General features: G+C 35.5%; 3 protein-coding genes across 15 annotated transcripts; 1 reads left to right on the top strand and 2 right to left on the bottom strand.

Annotated features, from left to right (window-relative positions):
* Positions 1 to 110: 110 nt before the first annotated feature.
* On the bottom strand, positions 111 to 4,882 carry LOC113501448 (3-hydroxyisobutyryl-CoA hydrolase, mitochondrial). Of its 2 annotated transcripts, XM_026882594.1 has the most exons (6): positions 4,658 to 4,882; positions 4,422 to 4,524; positions 3,445 to 3,985; positions 2,831 to 3,105; positions 2,257 to 2,398; positions 111 to 1,604 (listed from the first exon to the last, which is right to left on the bottom strand). In XM_026882594.1, exons 3-6 carry the CDS (start codon positions 3,983 to 3,985, stop codon positions 1,459 to 1,461), a joined length of 1,104 nt encoding a protein of 367 aa, XP_026738395.1. In that variant the 5' UTR covers positions 4,422 to 4,524; positions 4,658 to 4,882; the 3' UTR covers positions 111 to 1,458. The 2 variants fall into 2 exon arrangements, with proteins under 2 accessions (XP_026738395.1, XP_026738394.1); XM_026882593.1 differs by lacking the exon at positions 4,422 to 4,524.
* A 289-nt stretch (positions 4,883 to 5,171) lies between these two features.
* On the top strand, positions 5,172 to 7,059 carry LOC113501449 (peptide deformylase, mitochondrial-like). Its single transcript, XM_026882595.1, has 3 exons — positions 5,172 to 5,661; positions 5,883 to 6,003; positions 6,168 to 7,059. The coding sequence occupies exons 1-3, from the start codon at positions 5,326 to 5,328 to the stop codon at positions 6,359 to 6,361; spliced, it is 651 nt and encodes a 216-aa protein (XP_026738396.1). The 5' UTR covers positions 5,172 to 5,325; the 3' UTR covers positions 6,362 to 7,059.
* LOC113501446 (cytoplasmic dynein 1 intermediate chain) lies at positions 7,043 to 20,369 on the bottom strand. 12 transcript variants are annotated; one of them, XM_026882580.1, is made up of 16 exons: positions 20,075 to 20,369; positions 19,234 to 19,364; positions 18,915 to 19,105; positions 18,565 to 18,692; positions 17,483 to 17,515; positions 15,853 to 15,873; positions 15,071 to 15,118; positions 12,414 to 12,584; positions 11,667 to 11,823; positions 10,622 to 10,876; positions 10,351 to 10,468; positions 9,957 to 10,188; positions 9,424 to 9,584; positions 9,098 to 9,238; positions 8,793 to 8,918; positions 7,043 to 8,520 (listed from the first exon to the last, which is right to left on the bottom strand). In XM_026882580.1, exons 2-16 carry the CDS (start codon positions 19,354 to 19,356, stop codon positions 8,356 to 8,358), a joined length of 2,070 nt encoding a protein of 689 aa, XP_026738381.1. In that variant the 5' UTR covers positions 19,357 to 19,364; positions 20,075 to 20,369; the 3' UTR covers positions 7,043 to 8,355. The 12 variants fall into 12 exon arrangements, with proteins under 12 accessions (XP_026738381.1, XP_026738384.1, XP_026738385.1 ...); XM_026882583.1 differs by having other exon boundaries at positions 12,414 to 12,551; XM_026882584.1 differs by lacking the exon at positions 15,071 to 15,118.
* Positions 20,370 to 20,784: the final 415 nt, after the last annotated feature.

Here is a 20,784-nt window from a genome sequence, read left to right as displayed (position 1 = left end):
GCATCCTTAACCTTACGCATGTAGGAATATGTTTGTTCCATTAAGTTTTAACTTGTATAGAACAATATATAAATTTGTAATAATATAAAAAGGCACGTAACGTTTTCATAGGGCTAGTCGGCTGCCACCTTCGCATACAAACACTAACTTCTACAAAAACTAATAACCTACGTAAGTATAAAAGTGTAAAGTACTTGGCATTGCCATCTACAAATTGCACTTAATTGTTATCAATAAGGTTCATTTTACAATGTACCATTTAGCTTTTCTATTCTGTTTGCAGAGTTTTTGCACATGGAGGTGGTAAATGCTTTAACTATTGGCGATATGAGTTTTTTAATTGTTTCGATTATTTCTTAAACTCATCTAGATATTCTAAGTGTAGATGCTGAAAATAGGTTATGATTAAGTAACATATTCTTCTCCATGTTTCTCCCAGATTGTTTCACAAGTATTTGCCAATTATCAATTGTTCTTTAGGCCCATATTTTCAATTGGAACCCATTAACTTATTAGCGTAATAGTGAAAATAACGCATTTGTTTTAATTATCAAGTAAATGTAAATTTATCAAATCAACACCACATGATCATATAAGGTTACAACTCAACTATTCACGATATTGTTATACAGGCCTAAAATTCCTAATTCTACACCATGAAACCAAAACAGCGTATTACAATATTCGGAGCGGCCCTCCTGCCTTTAGAACCTTCAATAAACCTATGATTTATACTGTTTTTTCGGTACAGGAAACTCATTTGGAAGACTTACAATTGCAACTAATTAGAGACCGCAGTTTCTGGCACAGTAACATTTATTGGTTGAAGACAGTGGCTACTGATATGTATACGTCATAAATTACAATAATTAAGTACCCAATAATAAAAAAAGTAAAAAAATAAATATTTTAATCTTTTCCAATAAGGAAAGTAACTTCGTTCATTACTTTAGTTTTATTTTATAAAACAAAACAAAACAAATATAAATCAAGGGATATGCAATGAATTATAAAAATCTCTTAGTTGTAAACAAAAAAAAATATAAAACCGACTTTCCTAGAGTTCATGACATTTATAAAAGATGTTACAATTGTCACTCAATGCCATTTATTGTAATTTAAATATAAAGGGACATTGCATAACTTTACAACAATTGAATTATTTAAATTCACCAATGTGTTCTGAATACCGCATTAGATGGAACACTGACTTTGAAACTGAACTTTAAATTCAGGGGCAGTAGAGCTTAATTTTGCAAATCATATCAATGTGAAATACTTATGTTAATGCCTGACTATCTGCCAAAGTCAACTCAGTGTTTAATTACGCATTTGCAGTTTGCGTTCACATCATTTTTTGTGTTTTGTTAATCGTCTATTCTAAAAACTCAAGCCCAAATACGTATAACATATCAGTACCCAGTTACAACATTACATTTTTACACACCCTGTATAGTTTTACAACTTCGAGTCAAAGAACTGCAGCTCTTTGTCCTGCGGCAGCTTCTTGAAGTAACTCTCGACGTAGTCATCGTCCACTTCGGCGAGGGTCTTCGGCTTCCACTGAGGGTTGTTGTCCTTGTCAATGAGGAGCGCTCGCACACCTGTTATAGCGATAACATATTTAACGTATTTGTATTCATTATTTGCCGATCTAATGTTCTTTTTATGCAGTTTAAAGATGGTGTTATTCTATGACGTTCGTTTGGGATTTTATACTGGTTTTATGGTGTAGCATTTAATTTCAACAAGACAATGAATACGTAAAGTTTTTAGGCAGGTTTCACACTTTCGAAGTTTGCACAAAGGCAAAACTATATAGATCTGCTGAAAATATGTTGATGGAAAGCTAGAGAGGACTAAAAGTAAAAATAAATTATACGATAAATCGCGTAGAAACGCTTAATAACCTTACAACTACAGTAATTATAAAATGCGATGTTATACTACTAGCTCCAAAATGCGACCATCTCTTTATTGGGAGTTACATTACGTAAGTAATTTTTATACTTTATAATGTCACAGTATCGCTCCTCTGTCTGATCACTATCTCTCCATTCCCAACGCTAACATATTTATTATCACAATTTATGATTTAGATATTGCCGATATTGTACATACAAAATAAATATTAATATTATAATTTATGATACGTCACCCTAAATATAAAGAACTTATATTTGATAAAGTTGTCTATTCACTGTGTTGTGACACTAAAGTTTTGTATAAGTCAAAAAGTTCTATAGGACTAGTTACCTTCAGGGAAGTCATGGTTCTCGGTGGCTCGGCAGGCCACTCGGTACTCCATCTGCAGACACTGGCCCAGCGACAGCTGCGCGCCGCGCTGCAGAGCTCGCAGCGTCAGCTTCAGCGAGCCCGGACACATCTGCCCGAGGGTCTATAACCACACGAGCTTTAAGATATACATGACGATATCGATTGAAACTTACTATAACGAACGTTCTACAAAAATCATGACGTGGGATCAAAAAGCGTTCATTAAACCCAGCTTGAAAATTTGCATTCTAACTCGAACAAATATTAGCGCGGCAGATTAAGATGAAACATGCAGAACTTTTAGCATTTCTCTTTACCCATTTGAGTAAAACGTATTAAGTAATCATTGAAGTCTCGGAGAACAAGAGTGATGACGCCCTAACCCTATTTTTAAATTTTTTAAGCTGTGGTAAGTGTCAAATTGAATTCATATATGCAGTATATTTTATCTTAATCTACAGTGCAAACATTTTTTATCGTTTCTCATAGTCATCGATTCTAATTAGTTTTTATTCATCAAAATCTTTCCAACTCATATTGTATTAGTTCTCACCTTCAAAGTCTTCACAGACCAATCATTCTGAACCTTTTCAAGCCTCTCAATGATCTCCTCAATAGTGGAGGCAGCAAAGCAATAGTTAATGTGCTTGATGTTGTCAGCCAGAGAAAATTCCTCTGAGGGCTCATTGAACTTGTTCAGCAGGTTGTCAATCTCCACATTGTTGGTGCATCGAGATAACAACATCTCAAGCTCGTACAGCCTCTTGCTGGAGACAAAGTGTGTCGCTATTCCTGACTTCACGACGTCCTTGCCCTTTAGTCTGTCACCTAGAAAAGTATTGAAAAATATTGAGTTAATCATGAGCTGATGCGGCGGCCGATTGGGTCCGAAACTAGTCGGGCAATCCCGATACATACGCGTGAGTAAACGGTTGCACCATAATGAATCATCCTCATGATAGTTTCTATAAAAACTTTTGAGAATGGGTAGTGAGAGCAACTGGCTGTTTTATCTTCTAATTAGAAAAAAGATGCTCTAAATAGAGCATGTAGTTGTGAAATAATCCAGTAAGGTATTTATTATTTACTGCTAATAGTACTAGTATTATTTAAAGTTGCGTGAATTTACAGGCATATGGTAATTGTTGGCAATAAATTATTACTCACCAGTAAGACCCAAATATAAACCTAAATTGACCTGCAATCTCGGAAGGAAGTATGAACCACCAACATCAGGTATCAATCCAATCTTTGTCTCTGGCATGGCAATCATAGTTTTCTCTGTGGCTATTCTGTACCTGCCATGCACAGACATTCCTAGCCCACCTCCCATTGTGATCCCATTGATTAAGGCAACATATGGGATCTTATATTTACCAATGAGATAGTTTACATTATACTCAGCATTAAAGAACCGAGGGCCTTCAACTTTGTCTATAGCTACTTTCACATCTCCTCCGGCACAGAATGCTTTCTCACCAGCCCCCTTAATGATCACTAGTGTCTTTTGATTTTCCCATTCACGAAGTTGGGGAAGTAACTTAGCTACCATAGAGTAGTTGAGTGAGTTTAGGGCCTTAGGTCTGTTTAGTGTGATGATCCCAGCGTTGTTCAGTGTCTCAAATAATACATCTTGCTCTTGACTAGACATTGTACGTTTCAAGCTGTGTGCAGCTGTGCGTGTAAATTTTACACTTACTTTAAACATCTGTAGAGAGAAAAATATGGTGAAAGACTAGTTTAAAAGAAATATTATTTGTCTACAAACTTTTGCACAAACATGATTTGTTGTGTTTTGTTTTCAATGTTGAAAATAAAATTTTATTTGCTTAATTGTCATTTTTTATAACTATATCCAAAACCTTCCCATTTCCCCAATAACCCTCCCAATTTAACCAAAATAATATGGCCATTACCAATGAAAACCCATTCACCAGTGCCTATAATGTTGCATTAATTAAAAAAAATATTGGAATACATAATTTCTTTTATACTTTCATCAATATACTATCTCCTCACATGAAGTGATTTGGTTAACAAATTATATTCGTGTACCCTATGAACTATGAAATGAACTAGAAAATTGTACTCAATTGTTCTTAGACTTTGCAAAGTTTTATTTGACAAATATTTATCACACTAACTTATTTCGATCATGAAAATATCTTCTTTATAACAATTTAATTTAATGACAGTATCTTTTCAATCATAATTTTCAAGTTTTAACCTTCACAGGCACCTTTTCAGCTGAAAGCAAAGTGTACAACAATACATGTATCATACAGTAAAGAAACTTACAATAGCACATTTATTAAACAAATATAGACAACACATGTATTATAATTGCGTTACAGATAAAATTAATTGCATAATTACTTACTTTGGACCTACGAAAACCAACGTTATCTATAAAAACTCGCCAAAATCACTGTACTTATCTAACGATAACAAAGCAACGCATTTAAGAAAATACTTATATTTTACTAATACCACTTCGTATTTAATGCACTGCTTTTTATAAAGTGGTCATGAAAAAGGAATATTTCAATAAATAAATCTACCCAAAAACCGGTCGTAGCAGTCCGGTAAAGTCCGAAAAGACAATAAAAAAGTGTTTACAATTTGCCCGTAGTTGACATTTAAATGACATTAAAAGTGATCCGTTTTACGAATCCAATTTTTCTTGCTTGGTCGCAGTATTAGAATTACACACTTTTCTACTTATTTCTGTCTTATGTGAAGGAAAATTAATGTAAAAACTATCATAAGATTTGGCATCAAGAACCCCTTCTGATTATTTCTAAAAAAAAATAACATTACTTTCATACTTTTTACACAATTGTAAAAACTTCAGCTGGAAGTGAAAACCCTGAAATGAAAATAAATAGCTGTCGGTGACATACGGGAAAATAACAACATAACATTTGATTCCATTCCATAACGACAGACAACAGGCAGTACCTAATGATAACCTAAAACCTTCAGCAAAATTTTACAAATTCAAATCATAATCAATTTGGCTTCCTAATTTCAACATTCAAGTACAAAATGGGCATTGCAAGAAATATACTTAATTGGTACTCGAAACTATCGCCTAAACGCGGTGTCTCTTTGCCACCGTATGAACATGTCATACAAATCGGAGACCCAATATTACGTAAAAATTCGGAATTAGTTCCTATCAATAAAATCAAAACAAGAGAAATTCAAGACGTAATAAAGAAACTAGAATTGGTTATAGATAAATATGGTAGTATTGGAATGTCCGCGCCTCAAATTGGAATAAACCTAAGAATATTCGCAATGAGACTCACACATCAACAAATGCTTGGCGTTAGTAGAGACCTAATAAGACTCCGAGGGATGGAAGTCATACCATTCTCTGTGAGTACTTTCCTCAACAGTGACTGTCTGGAAACCTGGCATGGTTGCTTTTTTTTAAAGGGTCATGAATAATAGTGACATCTTTATTGTTGTTATCATTATTCCCCAACACACCAGACAGCATTGTTTTTTTAATTTATGAAAAACATAATTGCACAGCTTTGTAGTGCAGTGTAGCAATTGCAGTCTAGTATATCACAACTGGTTGATTGTTGTTCCAGGTTTTTATAAATCCAAAGTTAAAGGTATTAGACTACCATAAAGTATCTCACAATGAAGGATGTGAAAGCATACAAGGGTACTTAGCTGAGGTGCCAAGATACATAAGTGTGGAGGTTACAGGTAAGATCAACAGAATATTCTTATGTTGCAAAAGTATTAGTATTGTACAACTACAACAAATAAACCTAGAGGATCAATATTCTTTACAAATATGACACTGGTATTACTTAGCATTTCACTTTTAAAACATGATTATCATCATTCAAATTTACAAATTTTTGCAGCTCTGGATTCCGTAGGTGATTCATTTAATAGAAAATTCAGAGACTGGACAGCAAGGGTAGTACAACACGAGATAGATCACTTGGATGGAAGGCTGTACACTGACATCATGGACAGGAAAACACTTACCTGCGCCTGTTGGAAGGAAGTCAATTTATCAAAGGGTAAAGTTGCAATACCATTAAGTCCCCATTAATTTATTTTATACTTAAGAATGTTAGCCCAATGACAATCACAGCAAAAAGCCACTTTTTAAAATGGCTATTCATCTGAAAACTGGTCATTGATGTGACAGGACATAAACATTTAGCATGAATACCCGTCAGTTTTCTGTTGACAGCATGACAGCATTATAATCTTCATTTCGAAACAAATATCATGTCAAAATTCCAAAACTTTGATTTTTTTTTTACTATTCACTCCAATGCATGTCTTTAAAAAAAATCTGTTGCCTGTAACTTACAAAATATGCTTTGACTAAACCCTCAGTTTTAATGATGTTTCGGGTATGAACTGGCAAAGCCCCTATAGAAATTTTGTTTAAATGTCGTCATATCATCACCATTGTAAGTGACACAGTGTTTGACTATTTGGTTGATAAATCAAAAACATGTTTAAGATTTAAGGTAAAATATGAACCCAAACATTATTTATTATGCAGTCGCAAAACAAAATTGTGTAACTAACTAAATTAACTATGTTGAAATGTTGAGCTATTAAATGATTGTATAAGATTTCAATGTTTTAACAAGAAAAATGGAGCTTTCGTTAGTATTAAATTTTTCTCATGCGACTGTATTTAGTGGCATAGATAGTCTAACTAGTCAGTAACAAAAAAATTGTAAAATAAAAGGAAAAACATTACAAATAAAGAAACTTTTATGTTAAAAGCAATTGTTTATTTGATTTAACCTTTACAATAAAGCAATATCTGTTTAGTTTTGAGTAATACTATAGATAGGTACCTGTACTTAATAAATATTAGCGATATGAATATAGATAACTAATAGTTATATAACACAAAACTAAACTAGCTTAACCTGTTACATTCTCATGTCGTATCTAGTAAGTATCAGGGTGAAAATATATTCCTAATCTTTAGTTTGTGACACAAGATAATAGACATCTCATAAGTACCTCATCTGAGTTTATAAATGCAAGTGGCAGAACTACTAACATCTACAATTATATGTAAATACTTTTACATAGACCAATAGACCCGCCTGCGGTTTTATTTCATTGCTATCCATTTTTATTATGTCTAGTTAAACATTGAGAAATTCTCGCATGTCACCCTTATCTTGTGCCGCATTACTATCGTATAAGTTAAATACAAGCTGCTTTTAAGTTCTTATATACATATCATTTGAATCTAACATTTAAATTATAACATTCATATTTGTTCTTCTATCTAATTTCATAGAGAGATGTTTTAAATAGTGTTTAGTTACAACATTCAATATTTAGTGTCTTTGTGTAAATAATATACAGTTATTAGCAAATTGCGTTTGACTGGAGTCAAGCATGGTAATGATTTACAGTATCGAAATATATGAGATTTTCTTAGCCTTATTCACTTATTAAAGTAGGAATTTTCATACACTACTTATGCATCTATTTCTCTTATGGAGTAAGCAAGTTTAGAAGAGCAATAAGGTATGTTTTCTATCTAATTATTAGTGCGTAATATGTTTATACAAACTATGTAGTATATTTGTATATTGCAACTAAACATTTCCTGATTCCTATCATTGCATAACAGAAGTACTTATCTGCTGTTACATATCCCTCCAATAATGAGTCTTGAACATGTTAATGTAATACTTAGTACAAAGTCTTTAATTTGTATCAGATAAGTTATTAGCTGATCTCCAAGCACACATGATTCTCATACCTTTAATTCTTTCCTACTTTTAAGACACATCACATAACAAACTTGTAACATATCTTATACAAAACATTTCTTGATTCTTGTGTCCTAGCCAATACTGTAATGAATCAATGGCTGTGCAAAATTACATATTACAAATCTTTGAGCTAACACATCAGTGTCGCGTGTTCTTCGTACTTCCATAATCGAGTTGTAACAGTAGCACCTAGGACAGCTCTTCAGTACTGTCATAAGCATCACACTAGCATATCCAAGGCGTGGAGTCACAAGGGCCAGTGTCGCGCGTGCTGGTGCAGCAGTTACCTGAGCGGGTTGCTGGCCAGGCTGGTGAGCGACGTCAGCGACGACGGGCCGCTGGCCGCCAGGCTCAGCCGGTCGGTCTCCTCGTCCGCCTGGTTGTTGCGTAGCTCCTGCAGAGTGTACACGAACTTGCTCCACTCGTCGTGACGGGGCTGAGACACGTGCTACGGAAAGACAACTTGCTATTTATTTTGAAAACCAACAAAATTTATTTTATTCACTTAGGGCCGATTTTTCAATCATCAGGTAACTGCTATCTGAGGAACAAATATGGTCGTTTGACATATTTTCTATACAAAAGCAGTCAAAACGACAAACATATTCGTCAGATAAAAGTTATCTGGCGATTGAAAAATCGGCCCTTAATAATATAAAAAAAACAACAACAATAATCAGCACCATTGCATCGAAATCATTATAATCATTTGACGTTTACCTCAGCGAGTTCGTACACCCATATTTTGCCGGCGTCGTCTCCAGCTGTAATGTGAGTGCCAGACGGCGTCCAAGACAAGCGGTTGAAGGCTACGCCACCTTCCGCCTGGATTGAAGCCACAGGAACCTATAAACAAGTCCAAATTTTAATACATTTGAATATGAAGCTAGTAAATTCTCAACAGCAATGGACTTGACTAAATTTTCATCAGCTGATATAATTTGTATGGCTACATGTTTATTATATATATTACTTTCATACACAAAAGCACCATTATGTTATGACTGCACATCGCTGAAACATACCTCTGTATCGCGGTTGAGGTTCCAGAGGTCGATCTTGCCGGCGGCGTCGGCGGCGGCGAACAGCGCGGGGTGCGTCGGCGACCAGCGCACGTCCACCACGTAGTCGCCGCTGTCCTCGAACGAGTACAGGGCCTTGTTCTCCTGATGACGCAAAATGTGGTAAATTATATGGCTATTTCTAAGCAATATTTTTTGGTGGAGCAAAGGTTCTACATTAGTCCAGATAAGGTTGGAGTTAGTTTGCGTTGTGCAAAGGTTTGGATGAAGAAAGATGTAGAATGCCAACGCACTTTGGCATATTGCAGAGTGGTGTAGTGGGGGCCTACCTTCTGGCTCCACAGCTTGACGCTCCAGTCCATGGAGCAGGTGAGGTACAGGTGCGACAGGTCCACGGCGCCCGGCGCGGCGTGACACGACACGCCCGTGATGGGGCCCGCGTGAGCCTCCACGCACTCGCCCACGCCCGCGCGCTGCCCGTACAGGCAGCCTGACCAGGGACACAATACATATCACACAAGACGGAACATATAGGTTACAAAGATATAGGTTTCCAGAGCAAGAACATAGTGTGTTTAAAAGCCAAGGTCAGCCCACAACCCTGTGGTCAGACATGATTACATGCGCCGTTCGGTAGCCATGTCATTCTGTTTGCTCTAAGATATATTACTGGAGATCTAACTTGACTACATGAAACAATACGCATACTGATTTTTTAACCCAGGACGTAAAAATGAAAGTGTAATAAGTCTGACGAGTCCGTCAGTGAAGTGAGAGATTTCTACTGAATTCGTTTAGTATTAAAGGCGAATTATATTATTATATTATACTCAAGCGAGGACTCAATGATGATGATCAGTACCGGTGTAGATGTTCCCGTCCTCGCTGCCGAGCACGAAGTTGTTGACGTCGCCGTGCGGGAAGCCCATGGACGTGACGGCCACGGCCTTGCTCTGGCGATGCTGCAGGTCCAGCGTCTCCTGCGGCTGCGACAGCATGTCCAGCGACCACGAGCACATGCGCCCGTCCGTCGACACCGAGATCAGGTTGTGCGCGTTCTGGCTGCCCACCACCGACAGGCAGTACACCGGGTGCTGCACGCAACGTTATTCATTAAAACCTGCTTCTGTTAATCGTAACTCCTAAGATTTCTTCTAAGAATCAAACGCTTGATAAAGATCACGTTGTAATAATTGGGTCTTTTCATAAAGTTTAATTCCTCATTTTGATTAGAAAGATTCATAACATGTACTTACAGTGTGTGCAAGTGAAGACAGCGGCGTGCGTTGTATAGGCGTACGCTTCTGTACGCGGTTATCCCATAACACTATCTGTCCTGAATATGTGCCGCCCAGAATCAAGTTCGGGTGGAACCTACAATAAAAAAAACTTGTTACAAATATGCCGCTAACAGGCTGATTTACCTACGGTCTATAGTACTTGTGTAAAATATGAAATTTGTATTTTTGTATGTTATGTTTTATTGTAACCTTTTCATTTTTCCGATAGCTTTCAAACAAGTCTCACCTAGCGAAAGTAGCGCTCATAACGGGCGATTGGCAGTGGAAGATATCTTCGGGCGTGGTCTTCTTGAACTTGGTGTTCCAGACGAGACAGACGCCGTCGGGGTCGTGCGGCGCGTCCTCGCTGTTGTGGTAGGACGCCAGCATCAGCTCGGGGTGAGCCGACGACCAGTCCAGGCACGTCACGCAGCGCCCGCGAGACCAGCGCTCGTCGTAGAACGTACGGACCAGCGACAGGCGGGCGTCTGATTTGTCGTCCCTGACGGATGTTACACAGTAAGTTTTCTACTTGTTTAGTAAGATAATACCCTTATTTGTAATATTCTTGTTGTTTACAAACCAGAAATTTTGATTTTATTATTAAAATGACTTGAAATTTCCACACTTATGTAGAAAAAAATATTATGAATTTAGTCAGAGAACAGGCACAAACCATTTTTAGGAAATTGCTCAATTTATATTAAATAACTCATTTTAGTGAGCTTTTAAAAGTTCCTGATTGTGTTTAGTGGCCAGTTTTAAATGGTGAAGAGAAAATCTGATCATAACTCAATTTATCAGTTGAAGATGTTGTAACTTTTTAAGATCATTCAAACGTTAGTTAAAACCGTTATTAAATTCAATAGTAAAAAAAAACACTTTAGTCCTTTGCCCTGCACTAGGACCAGGAGTTGAAGATAAAAATAAATTAATTCAGCAAAAAAGAAACTGTTTATTTCAAACTTCTACTTTACCCATATATTTCATACCCAGTTTCGTACCTATAAACACAATATCATAAATCTTCAATTTGAAACGTGTATATGAGCCAAGATAGATCATATTGCTTGTTAGACTGGTTGTCAGACTTTTCTAGCTTCAGGCTACCCGTCACAACTGTCAAAAATTTATTATTAACAGCCGGGACCCACAATTTAACGTGCCAAGCATATCAGGCGTAGATTGCTTACCACTTAAACTGTGATCGATCCACTTGTGCAGTTGCAGCTTAGCCACGAGCTTTCTAACCCATCTAGACTTTATGTACGAAGGAATAAGAAACAACTCACAGTGCATTCTCGCTGTCGCCGCCGCCGGTGTAGTCGGTGTAGATGTCGACGGACTCGGCGAGCGCGCGCTCGATGACGCGCCCCGCCTTAGACATGAACCGCTGGAACTCCGGCGATAGCATGATGGTCTGCTTCTCGTCCGCACTCAGCTCACGAACTAAACGACAATTAACAAATTCGAAAGTTGTATTTTTTCGGAGTACTATTCAATTGATCTATACTGTACGTAAATAATATAATTAAAGACGCTGCAATCATCATCTATTAAAGATGCTGTGGCCATTGGTGGTGATACTAATATTGTAAAAAGATCTCTGGATCTACAGAAACTTTTTAAACAATATTTTCCAGTGTAATAGGTTTGTTAGATAGTTCAAGTAACCTGTTGTGTACCTCTCTTTAGCAAATACCACTGTTTTAGAAAATATCCTAAACATTGGCATCGTATAGAACAGAAGATATGTTTTATCTGAGGGCTGTGCCTTCATTATTCTTAACCGTCAAAGGTTTTTACCATCTTTCCTTTTCCCCGGGCCAATATTCATAGAAATTCTCTATCCTTGGGAAGGCGGAGAGCTATCGCTAAACTTCTATTATCTAAACCCCCGTAGTGCTTCACATTTCCCTCGTACCTGAGACCACGGGAACGCGATGCAAACTAGTGCAATAGTTTTTACACTTGCCTTTACCTAAAACACATGAGAACCGTATGACACTGTCATAAATAGATATAGTGTTTCCACTAACCTTTCTTCTCTTTCTCCTCATCCTTCTTCTCCTGCGGCGCCTGCGTGACGGCGGGCTGCACCTCCTTGACGGTGGGCAGGCCGTGCGGCAGTATGCCGGGCGGGAGCTTGCCATGGAACGCCGCCTCCTCTTCGTCGCCTTGCCGAGCGCCGTCGCCGTCGAATGTAAGCACTGGACGGTGAATAAGAATGGCCCTTGCCGGGGGGGTGTGTGTACGAACGAGCAAGGCTGATTTATGCGTGCTTAACAACTTTATGTTGACTTACAAAGTTTCTGTATCGTATCTTGAAATATGTCGATTGATAAATCGGCCTTACTTAAAATTGAGACTATAATTTCATGAAGTTATTTTAAACACAAACATTCAACAACAAATTGCTTTCAAAATATACTTTATTTTATAATTTATTCGTACATCATAACTTCATAAAACGTAGATTGTGATGAATAATGAAAAATAGATAACTACTGCTCTACAAGTGTATCTAAACCTAACTACTGTGTGTACATGAATGTCCTACTGGAATAGTTTACAATTATATGTAAGCAGCCATTTTATTTCACGGATCAAAGTATGGCGTATCTTCCAAAGTTCCGTAAACATGACAGTTTGCAAGATTATCCACATTTAATGCGATTAACATTGCGAGATTAATTTAATGATTATAGTATTATTTGATTATAAAGCTGCTTACACATAAGCTTTGTAAACTCAATGAGTTGGTCAAAGCAAATTATGAATAGACTTAACAATAGTTAATTATGAAGGAAGTTAATATTGTTTATTTTCTAATTAAGAAATTCTTAATTGTATTTATTCCACAGGTGCAAAACTATGGCTTGGTGTTTCAATTTAGAAAAAAAAACACATATAATAATCATTAAATGTGCAAAATATCGGTTACTGGCAATTTCTTTTAACTTTTATGCCAAAAGTCTACCCACAAAAGACTTCTATTCATAATTTCCAATGTCATTGTTAACTTCGACAGAAACAATAGAGAAAAATGATATCTTGTTTATGATATTAGCTATTATAAGCGTCATTACTACATGTTAAATGATCACACGACCACATAACTAGTTTGATAAACTATAGTTGGTTTAACAAACTAAACTTACATGGCTATATCCCTAAGCAATGATAAGGCGAGACTACAGTTACAGTAAATTACTGGGAATTAGTAATATTTAGAAATATGTGGAAGCTTACAGAGCAAGCTGTATCTACTAAGCAATGGTACATTGACTTACTAAGTTATAAAAGCTGTTGTATGGACTCTAATCTTAAATCCAGACAATTAAATATAACCTTCTTAAAACTGCATCATAAAACGGATAATGAACAAAGGTCAATTTGAAATTTATTAAATGTTTTCACTATAGTTTTAAGTCCATGACATACCATAAAGCCATTTTTTTTTAATTTCTAAATTTCAATAGGATATAGTTTTCTTGCCATCTTATGATTTAAGTAATTCATGCAATAATATCTAAACTTATGATCCCTGCTATATCTAATACCTTTTATAACTATATTTCATGCACAGTCTCATACTACTTTACATACCATCTTTGTGCAGCAGAGACGGACAGACAGACAAGCATTACTGTAACTATATTCTCATGAGCTTCCAGTTTCTCGTTATAGGTAGATAATGACATGATATTAATGATATTTCAGTCCTACACTATTGTGAAAAATGAGAACAAGCCATGTTTATTTATACTGCGATTAGTACTCCAGTGGTGATGCAGTGAAACAGGAATTATTTACTGATGGATGTTGTCATGACATAAGCAAAACAGAATTCTGATTGCAGTATCAATTGTTTATCACGCTTTTCCCATAACATTTGTCTATATTTCAGTCATTTTATTTCAGAGAAACTGAAAGTATATCAATATATCATTCAATACACATACAAGCAAGTAAATCAATGTGTCTGTAATAATAAACTACGTTTGAACAACTTCAATCCTATATGTTGCAACTAAAACACACAACTTCCTAAAAGCGTTAAACATTTGGTGACAGAAAGCTTTGGAATATTAAAAATATGCAAAATAACTTCCCGAGCTCTCCACAAGAGAGGTACATGTTTTTTAAATAAAAAATAAATAAAAATAATACTTCTCCGATATAACATATGGATGACGTCATTTGTCATGCATATACACAACATGTATTTCTGTCACATGCATTATGGATATGTAAATGTAATATTTATAAATGACAAACTGAGTAAAATGTATGTAATGCAATACAGGTAGTACTGTGGGTTATTTACTTCTGACTGTCAGCAGTAAACGTGTCATTACTATACTTTGATCGAAAGCACTAAGTAAATTATAAAAAAAAAGAAAATAATGATATTGCAATGGTGCTGCACAGAGCTTATGAATATGCAGTACGAGAGTTGGTCTCCTTTAGTATTTTACTGTCTGACCGTCAACTACGTTAGGAATGAAGGATCCTGTATTAAAACCACACACACATATATTAAGCTACGTTATGTTTTGTTAGCTCTATCATAAATAGCGTTACATATAGAATAGATAGACAACAAACCATGCTAGGTGATTGGCACAGGCTCTACGAAGGGCAATATTTAGTTAAAAAATGATTGTTTGTATGATTCGGAATTGAAACCTACCTGTGAATTCGTCCTCCCACTCTAAACCCGGGTTTAGATTGTACTCATCTTGAAAGGGGAGGAAAAAAACAAAAAAACAATGTCAGTATCTTTCGACCATAATATATATATAAAAATTTCAAACTATACATAGACATAGCTAGTGCTTATATATTTTACAGCATGACCGAGTCGCGCCGCGGCCGCGCGCCGCCGCGCGTCGGTTGCGGGCGCGGCGGGGCGCGGGCGAGGCGCGCGTCCGTGTGTTAGGACCTGTGCAGTGTATGTTAGTCGACTCGAAGGGTAAAACAGCGTGAAATGATACGGCGACCCCATAATACCACCATAATCGATATACACATTATATTCTGTATACTATGTTTATTTGCGGCCGTTATTGTAGATCCCCGGTTGGAGACCTAGTGGAGAACTCTGGAAGGCCACAATTCCGTGTAAACTCTTAGACGTGCATCAAATGATGATGTTTTAGTTGAGTAGTGTCACTCAAACCCCCCTCTAAGACAAGACGCCCCAGATTCCTTGATAAAATGAAATGGAGAGGTAATGGTAAAATGTTCAGCTCATCTCTGGGTATTTATCAAGTAATCTGAATACCGCACCTAATAATGTTAGTAGGAAATATCTAGAAGCGTGATAGTAAGGATAACCTAGACTAAATATATACAAAACTAGACCGAGATGAGGACTAATATACAACCGACACCGTGTTAACCGACATGATCAGAGAGAGGTAGTGTTAGGGGGTAAACGACAGAAAGCGTCCTGGCGGAATAATGACTTACCGTAGTAATCGGTTGCGTGTGCTAGAAAAGGACAAAAATAAAATATTCTGTCAGTTATTATGCGGAGATAAATACATAAGTTTACAATAATAATGGCTAAGTCAAGAACCTTTCAATATTTTTGTTTTCATATAATAATATTATCATATTTACATAAATATATGTAAATGGTTCTATATCACAATGTAATGTATGGTATTCACAATGAATTGATATTAGTCCATTTAGTTTGTAATGAGCACATGCAATACTTATGAAGCCATGGCCTAGACGAACACGGCTAACTACAAAACATTGAAAATTAGACCTTATTGCTTTACAAAAAGAATGTAAATGCTTTATGTATGTTTGTAGTTCATTAATCGAGTCCACGGCTGTAGGGTTCAAACTATCGTCGGTCACATCAACGATGAGTGTTAGGTGCGCACTGCGACGTCAGTTTGAGGCTAGCATACATAACACAAACTTGTCAAACTCGATCAAACCCACATTTAAACACAATTAGACGCCCGGTTACACAATTTTTACAAAACTTTTTAGAAACCCCGTTTGAACTTGTATTTTTATTCATATTACGAATTGAAAAATAAATTAGTTCCAGATTACAGATGGAACTGAACATGGAGAATTCATCTACCTACCCTCATATATAATCTGTTACATTTCTTTGTCTCAGGCGAATAAGAAAGTCTTTTTCGAATTCTTGACAATTTCATTTCCCATGTTTTGTTCCATTCATCGTAAACGAGTCTTTGTGCATGCATTGTTTACATACGCTGTACGTGAGGACTTACAGACAAACAGTCCACGAATATAACACTAGGATATAGTAATGTGAATTATAATATGTATATCATCGATTATGTGGTGGTGGTTAACGATCGCAGCATGAATCTAGAGTTAGCCCCCATACAAAGAACGTAGTCTAAATATCATTTTTTATTTATTTTGTTAGGTTCATTGTTCTGATTTAGTAAGTTACTAGTAAATTGGTGCTGTCTATGTTATGAGTCAGTTTTCAGATTAATGTTCAATGTTATGATTTTCTATTTACCAGATATTCACTACTGTAGGTAATATGAACAAGGGCCGCCGTTACCAATTGTAAATTTTGGACACAAAAATGCTTATACTTACATTTCCACGTAGAAGTTTCAATTTTAATTGAACGTTAATTGGGTAGCAAAAAATCGGACGTTTCCTACTTTGAAATTAACACCAAAATAGGTCGAGGAGCGCGTAATTAATAATTTGTAAGTAAATACTATACATCTACATACAAAAATTTAAACGATTACGATACAAACAATTTGGACCAATATTAGATAGACGCAACATGAATTGTCTAGCCATTTATTAAGTAGGAGACTAATTCTACATTCGAGCTGCGACATTACCGTAGTCAAACTAATGAGCTTTACTTAAATTAAGGTACTAATCTGATCTGAATTTTGCTTAAAATACTTGAAAAAATTAATAGCCGTTAATTTGAGACACTATCAACATATTGTTAAGTTAAATGTTTGATGATAATTTTTCAATAATATGGCGATCTACGATGAAATCGAAGTGCATATTCGTGGACAAATAAATATATACTGAAAAGTAATGTTAATAAGGTATAAGTTACCTTTGCGCGGCCGCCACCAGTCCTCCATGTATCCTGCAAGCGGTGATGCATTGGAAGAGCAGCCTTTTTTTATGGTAGCACAAACACAAACATTGCACCACAATTCTCATACAGTATTTACTTTTTATCATTATATTAAGAATGGTTATGATAGACGGCACAGTGTTAAGCTGAGAAAATAAATAAACTTTGGAAAAATATGCTGCCTGAAGTCATTTTGTTTTTTATAACTTTTGTGTTGCTATGTAACAAGAGTACTGTTTATTTGAATGGGATCCAGTATTAATGTTCTAGTGATAATATGTATAAGCAATTAATAAAAACCAAAATATTAGTTAAGAAATAGAATTCCAAATTTGTTTACTTTTTCTGATAAATTTACTTATTGTTTAAGACTACTTTTTCTTGGTCTTTACCTTTTGCAATAAGTTAAGACCACTTTTGTCGAAACCAGACATAAAATCACACAGCATATCAAAGGCCAAATTAAAATAGATGAGTGAAAAGTAAATACTGTTTAAAATACTACTGATGTCGTTGGTTATAAGGGGTTTTTGTCATTTGCAAATACGTACCAAAAATTACGGCTTTTTTTTGTCTTCGTTAAAAGGGTACCAACTTATTCTTGTCTATTATTTCTATTTAGTATTTGAAAATGACATAATACAGTTAAACCGACACCCAGACATCACAGTTAAAACAAATTAGAAAGATTATTATAAAAAATGGGTTTGCAAACTCTCAAGTTGTTATTTAACGAACAGATATATTTGTGAGTACACACAGAAACAATCCAAAACCCACTATTTTTGTTACATGTACTATGTATAAAGTATTTACTTCAATAAAAAAAAAATGTTTTAATAACTTTAATCATACTATGGTTAGTAACCCAATTGCCTTAATGTAATGGGCAAACACTGTAAACATGTATAATGTCCAAACAAACAAACATACACACATGTGTATGCATAAAACCTACTTGATAAATTGCATTAAAATTAAATAAAAATAAATAAACAAAAAAAGTAAAATAAAATAATCTAGCGACATGTTATTTATGAAGTACACGTAAAGCTTACCATCGCGCAGTTCGCTGACTCCGGACGCGGTCGTCTGCGTCTGTTTGGCATATGTCACATTCTCTTTGGGAGGAATGTCTGTGGACTGCACCGACATCACTTGCAAGGCCGGGAGCTTCTTTGGACCACTGGTGTTTAATGTTGAAATTCAGATATAGGTACATATTTTCGATTTAATTAAAAGATTTATTGGTATTTATGGGAACAGTGCAATTTACACTAGGGAACCATGGTAAGATCATCATAAATTTTCAATTTGTTTTTGAAATTGAAAAAGGACAGGATCGTTTTAATTCACACTCCAAACATTGTAGAAATAAAATACATATGGATGTAACTTAGACACATACCCATGTGAAACTAAACTAGATTTGTCGGTGTGGGGTAGACTAGCATCTGGTGATGCAGTCTGCGGTGGAGTAAGTGAGGTTATGGAAGTGAGAGAGGAGAGCACATCCTTTACAGGAGCCACTCCCAGGGACGACAGCATCTCATCCAGGTCACGCCGGCTATCCAGGCTTGACGCTGTTGATGCTCTTTGCTGAAAATAGTATACTAATTGGAAGTTAACTGTTCGAACCCAGCAAGAAAATCTATGGCTTTCCTATTTAGTTTTAATTTAAATAACTTTAAATGGACTACTGGGCCTAAGATTGTCACAAAACATACCAGTGCTTCCTCTGCATCCTTCTGTTCCTTCTCCCGACGGCGCCGATCTTTCTCTTCCCGCAGAGCTTGAAGCTTTGCCTTCTTCCGCTCCAATTCCGCTTTACGGTCTGACATGCTGGACATGGTTGTAACTGATGAAGAAAATTTATGAAAGTATAATTTAGTATAAGTATGACAGAAATGAACCTATCATTTAGTACAGGTAAGAGATGATCACTCTCACCTAATCATAAGGAGTATAAATCAGAATAATAAATTTTATTCTTGAACTTTAAAGTAACTTGCACAAGTTCTCTATTTATTTTTTTTAATGGTAAATGTCTCCTATTGCAGAAAATAGTGTGTGAAACTTATTAATTCTTTGGAAATCTATATTCCAATTTGAAATTCTATGCAAGTGTACCTAAACATAACTTATCAAATAAGGTATGCAGGTAAGTTATGTAAAACATATAAAGGTATATTGGTAGGTATATAGCTATATTGTCAATAGATTGGAATTGAGGTAATTTTTATTGATATTTCTAGAAAAATAATTCGAGTTATTGTGTATTTATTCGAAAGTACATCATTATTCATTAGGCCAAATAAGGCCAGGCCTTACTAGCTACTTAATAAGCATTCAAGAAACTGTTAAATAATCAAATAAATTGATACTTAACAGAAAAGGTGGGTAAACTATTTTTTCAAACAACAATCTTTACATCTCTCCGTAAAACAAGTTGAATGTTTGTTTTTACTAAACCCGTTCTAATAAGACATGTCGTCTGATGTCATGTCATGGGCGCAGGTGATTCATGAACCAAGTGAAAACTATTTTTCTTTCACATAAAATATTTACCTGTTATTCACTAAACTTTTTAGATACAAATACACATTTTTACACTAATTTGTCATGTAATATGCCGACAAAACGTGGCAATAATGAAATATGTGTAACGGGATTTCACTGGTTCCAAAAACAGCAAATTGTTTTGTTCTTGCAATATATTATTTTAGGGGATAAAAAACTCAGTTGAACTGCTTTATATTATAACTAAGTTTACACAGTCTACGAAAAGTTTAACGTAAAACACCGAAAATGTATCGATCAACACAATTTCCCCTCAATTCGGCAGAAAAGTTTAGTGTTGCCTTAACGAGCTCATTAAAAACCTAAGAAAGAAATTCTGTTCATTCTAGGTATCCTAAAAAGTTCAAGAATCATAAATATGTGCTAGGTCTGTGGGGTATTTACATATTATTATAATGATTATATTTTCATCTGAAATTATAAAGTACGAATTAACGCAAGTTTCATCCATTTTATTTATAAGAATGGCAATTATATAGTTGTGATTTGAAACCATTGTAAGAAAACTAGTTTCCTATTATTTGTTCATTATTCAAAACATACCTGATAAAGCAAGTGTTCACTTAAATCCCGAAGCATACTTATTTTTTTGATCAATTGAAATGCTGAGATAAAAGATAACTTCGTTTCAAAAGAATCTAAAGTAGTGAGTTAAAAAAAAATATTTGCTGTTGACAAACGGTTTTGAACGGTTGTTC

The sequence above is a fragment of the Trichoplusia ni genome, chromosome 15 (assembly GCF_003590095.1).
Source record: "Trichoplusia ni isolate ovarian cell line Hi5 chromosome 15, tn1, whole genome shotgun sequence".
Taxonomy (NCBI): Eukaryota; Metazoa; Arthropoda; class Insecta; order Lepidoptera; family Noctuidae; genus Trichoplusia; species Trichoplusia ni.
The sequence above is the reverse complement of the archived record's forward strand: the minus strand, read 5'-3'. Positions and strand labels throughout refer to the sequence as shown.

Excerpts from the sequence above, each read along its gene's own strand:
- LOC113501448 (XM_026882594.1), bottom strand. The coding sequence starts at position 3,985 with ATGTTTAAAGTAAGTGTAAAATTTACACGCACAGCTGCACACAGCTTG. Across the intron at positions 3,106-3,444 it reads TTTATATTTGGGTCTTACTG|GTGACAGACTAAAGGGCAAG; the intron begins GTGAGTAATAAT and ends ATACTTTTCTAG. Across the intron at positions 2,399-2,830 it reads GGTCTGTGAAGACTTTGAAG|ACCCTCGGGCAGATGTGTCC; the intron begins GTGAGAACTAAT and ends GTGTGGTTATAG.
- LOC113501449 (XM_026882595.1), top strand. The coding sequence starts at position 5,326 with ATGGGCATTGCAAGAAATATACTTAATTGGTACTCGAAACTATCGCCT. Across the intron at positions 5,662-5,882 it reads TGGAAGTCATACCATTCTCT|GTTTTTATAAATCCAAAGTT; the intron begins GTGAGTACTTTC and ends TTGTTGTTCCAG. Across the intron at positions 6,004-6,167 it reads CATAAGTGTGGAGGTTACAG|CTCTGGATTCCGTAGGTGAT; the intron begins GTAAGATCAACA and ends AAATTTTTGCAG.
- LOC113501446 (XM_026882580.1), bottom strand. The coding sequence starts at position 19,356 with ATGTCCAGCATGTCAGACCGTAAAGCGGAATTGGAGCGGAAGAAGGCA. Across the intron at positions 15,874-17,482 it reads CTGGTGGCGGCCGCGCAAAG|CACACGCAACCGATTACTAC; the intron begins GTAACTTATACC and ends GTCCTTTTCTAG. Across the intron at positions 10,469-10,621 it reads ATGAGCGCTACTTTCGCTAG|GTTCCACCCGAACTTGATTC; the intron begins GTGAGACTTGTT and ends TTTTTATTGTAG.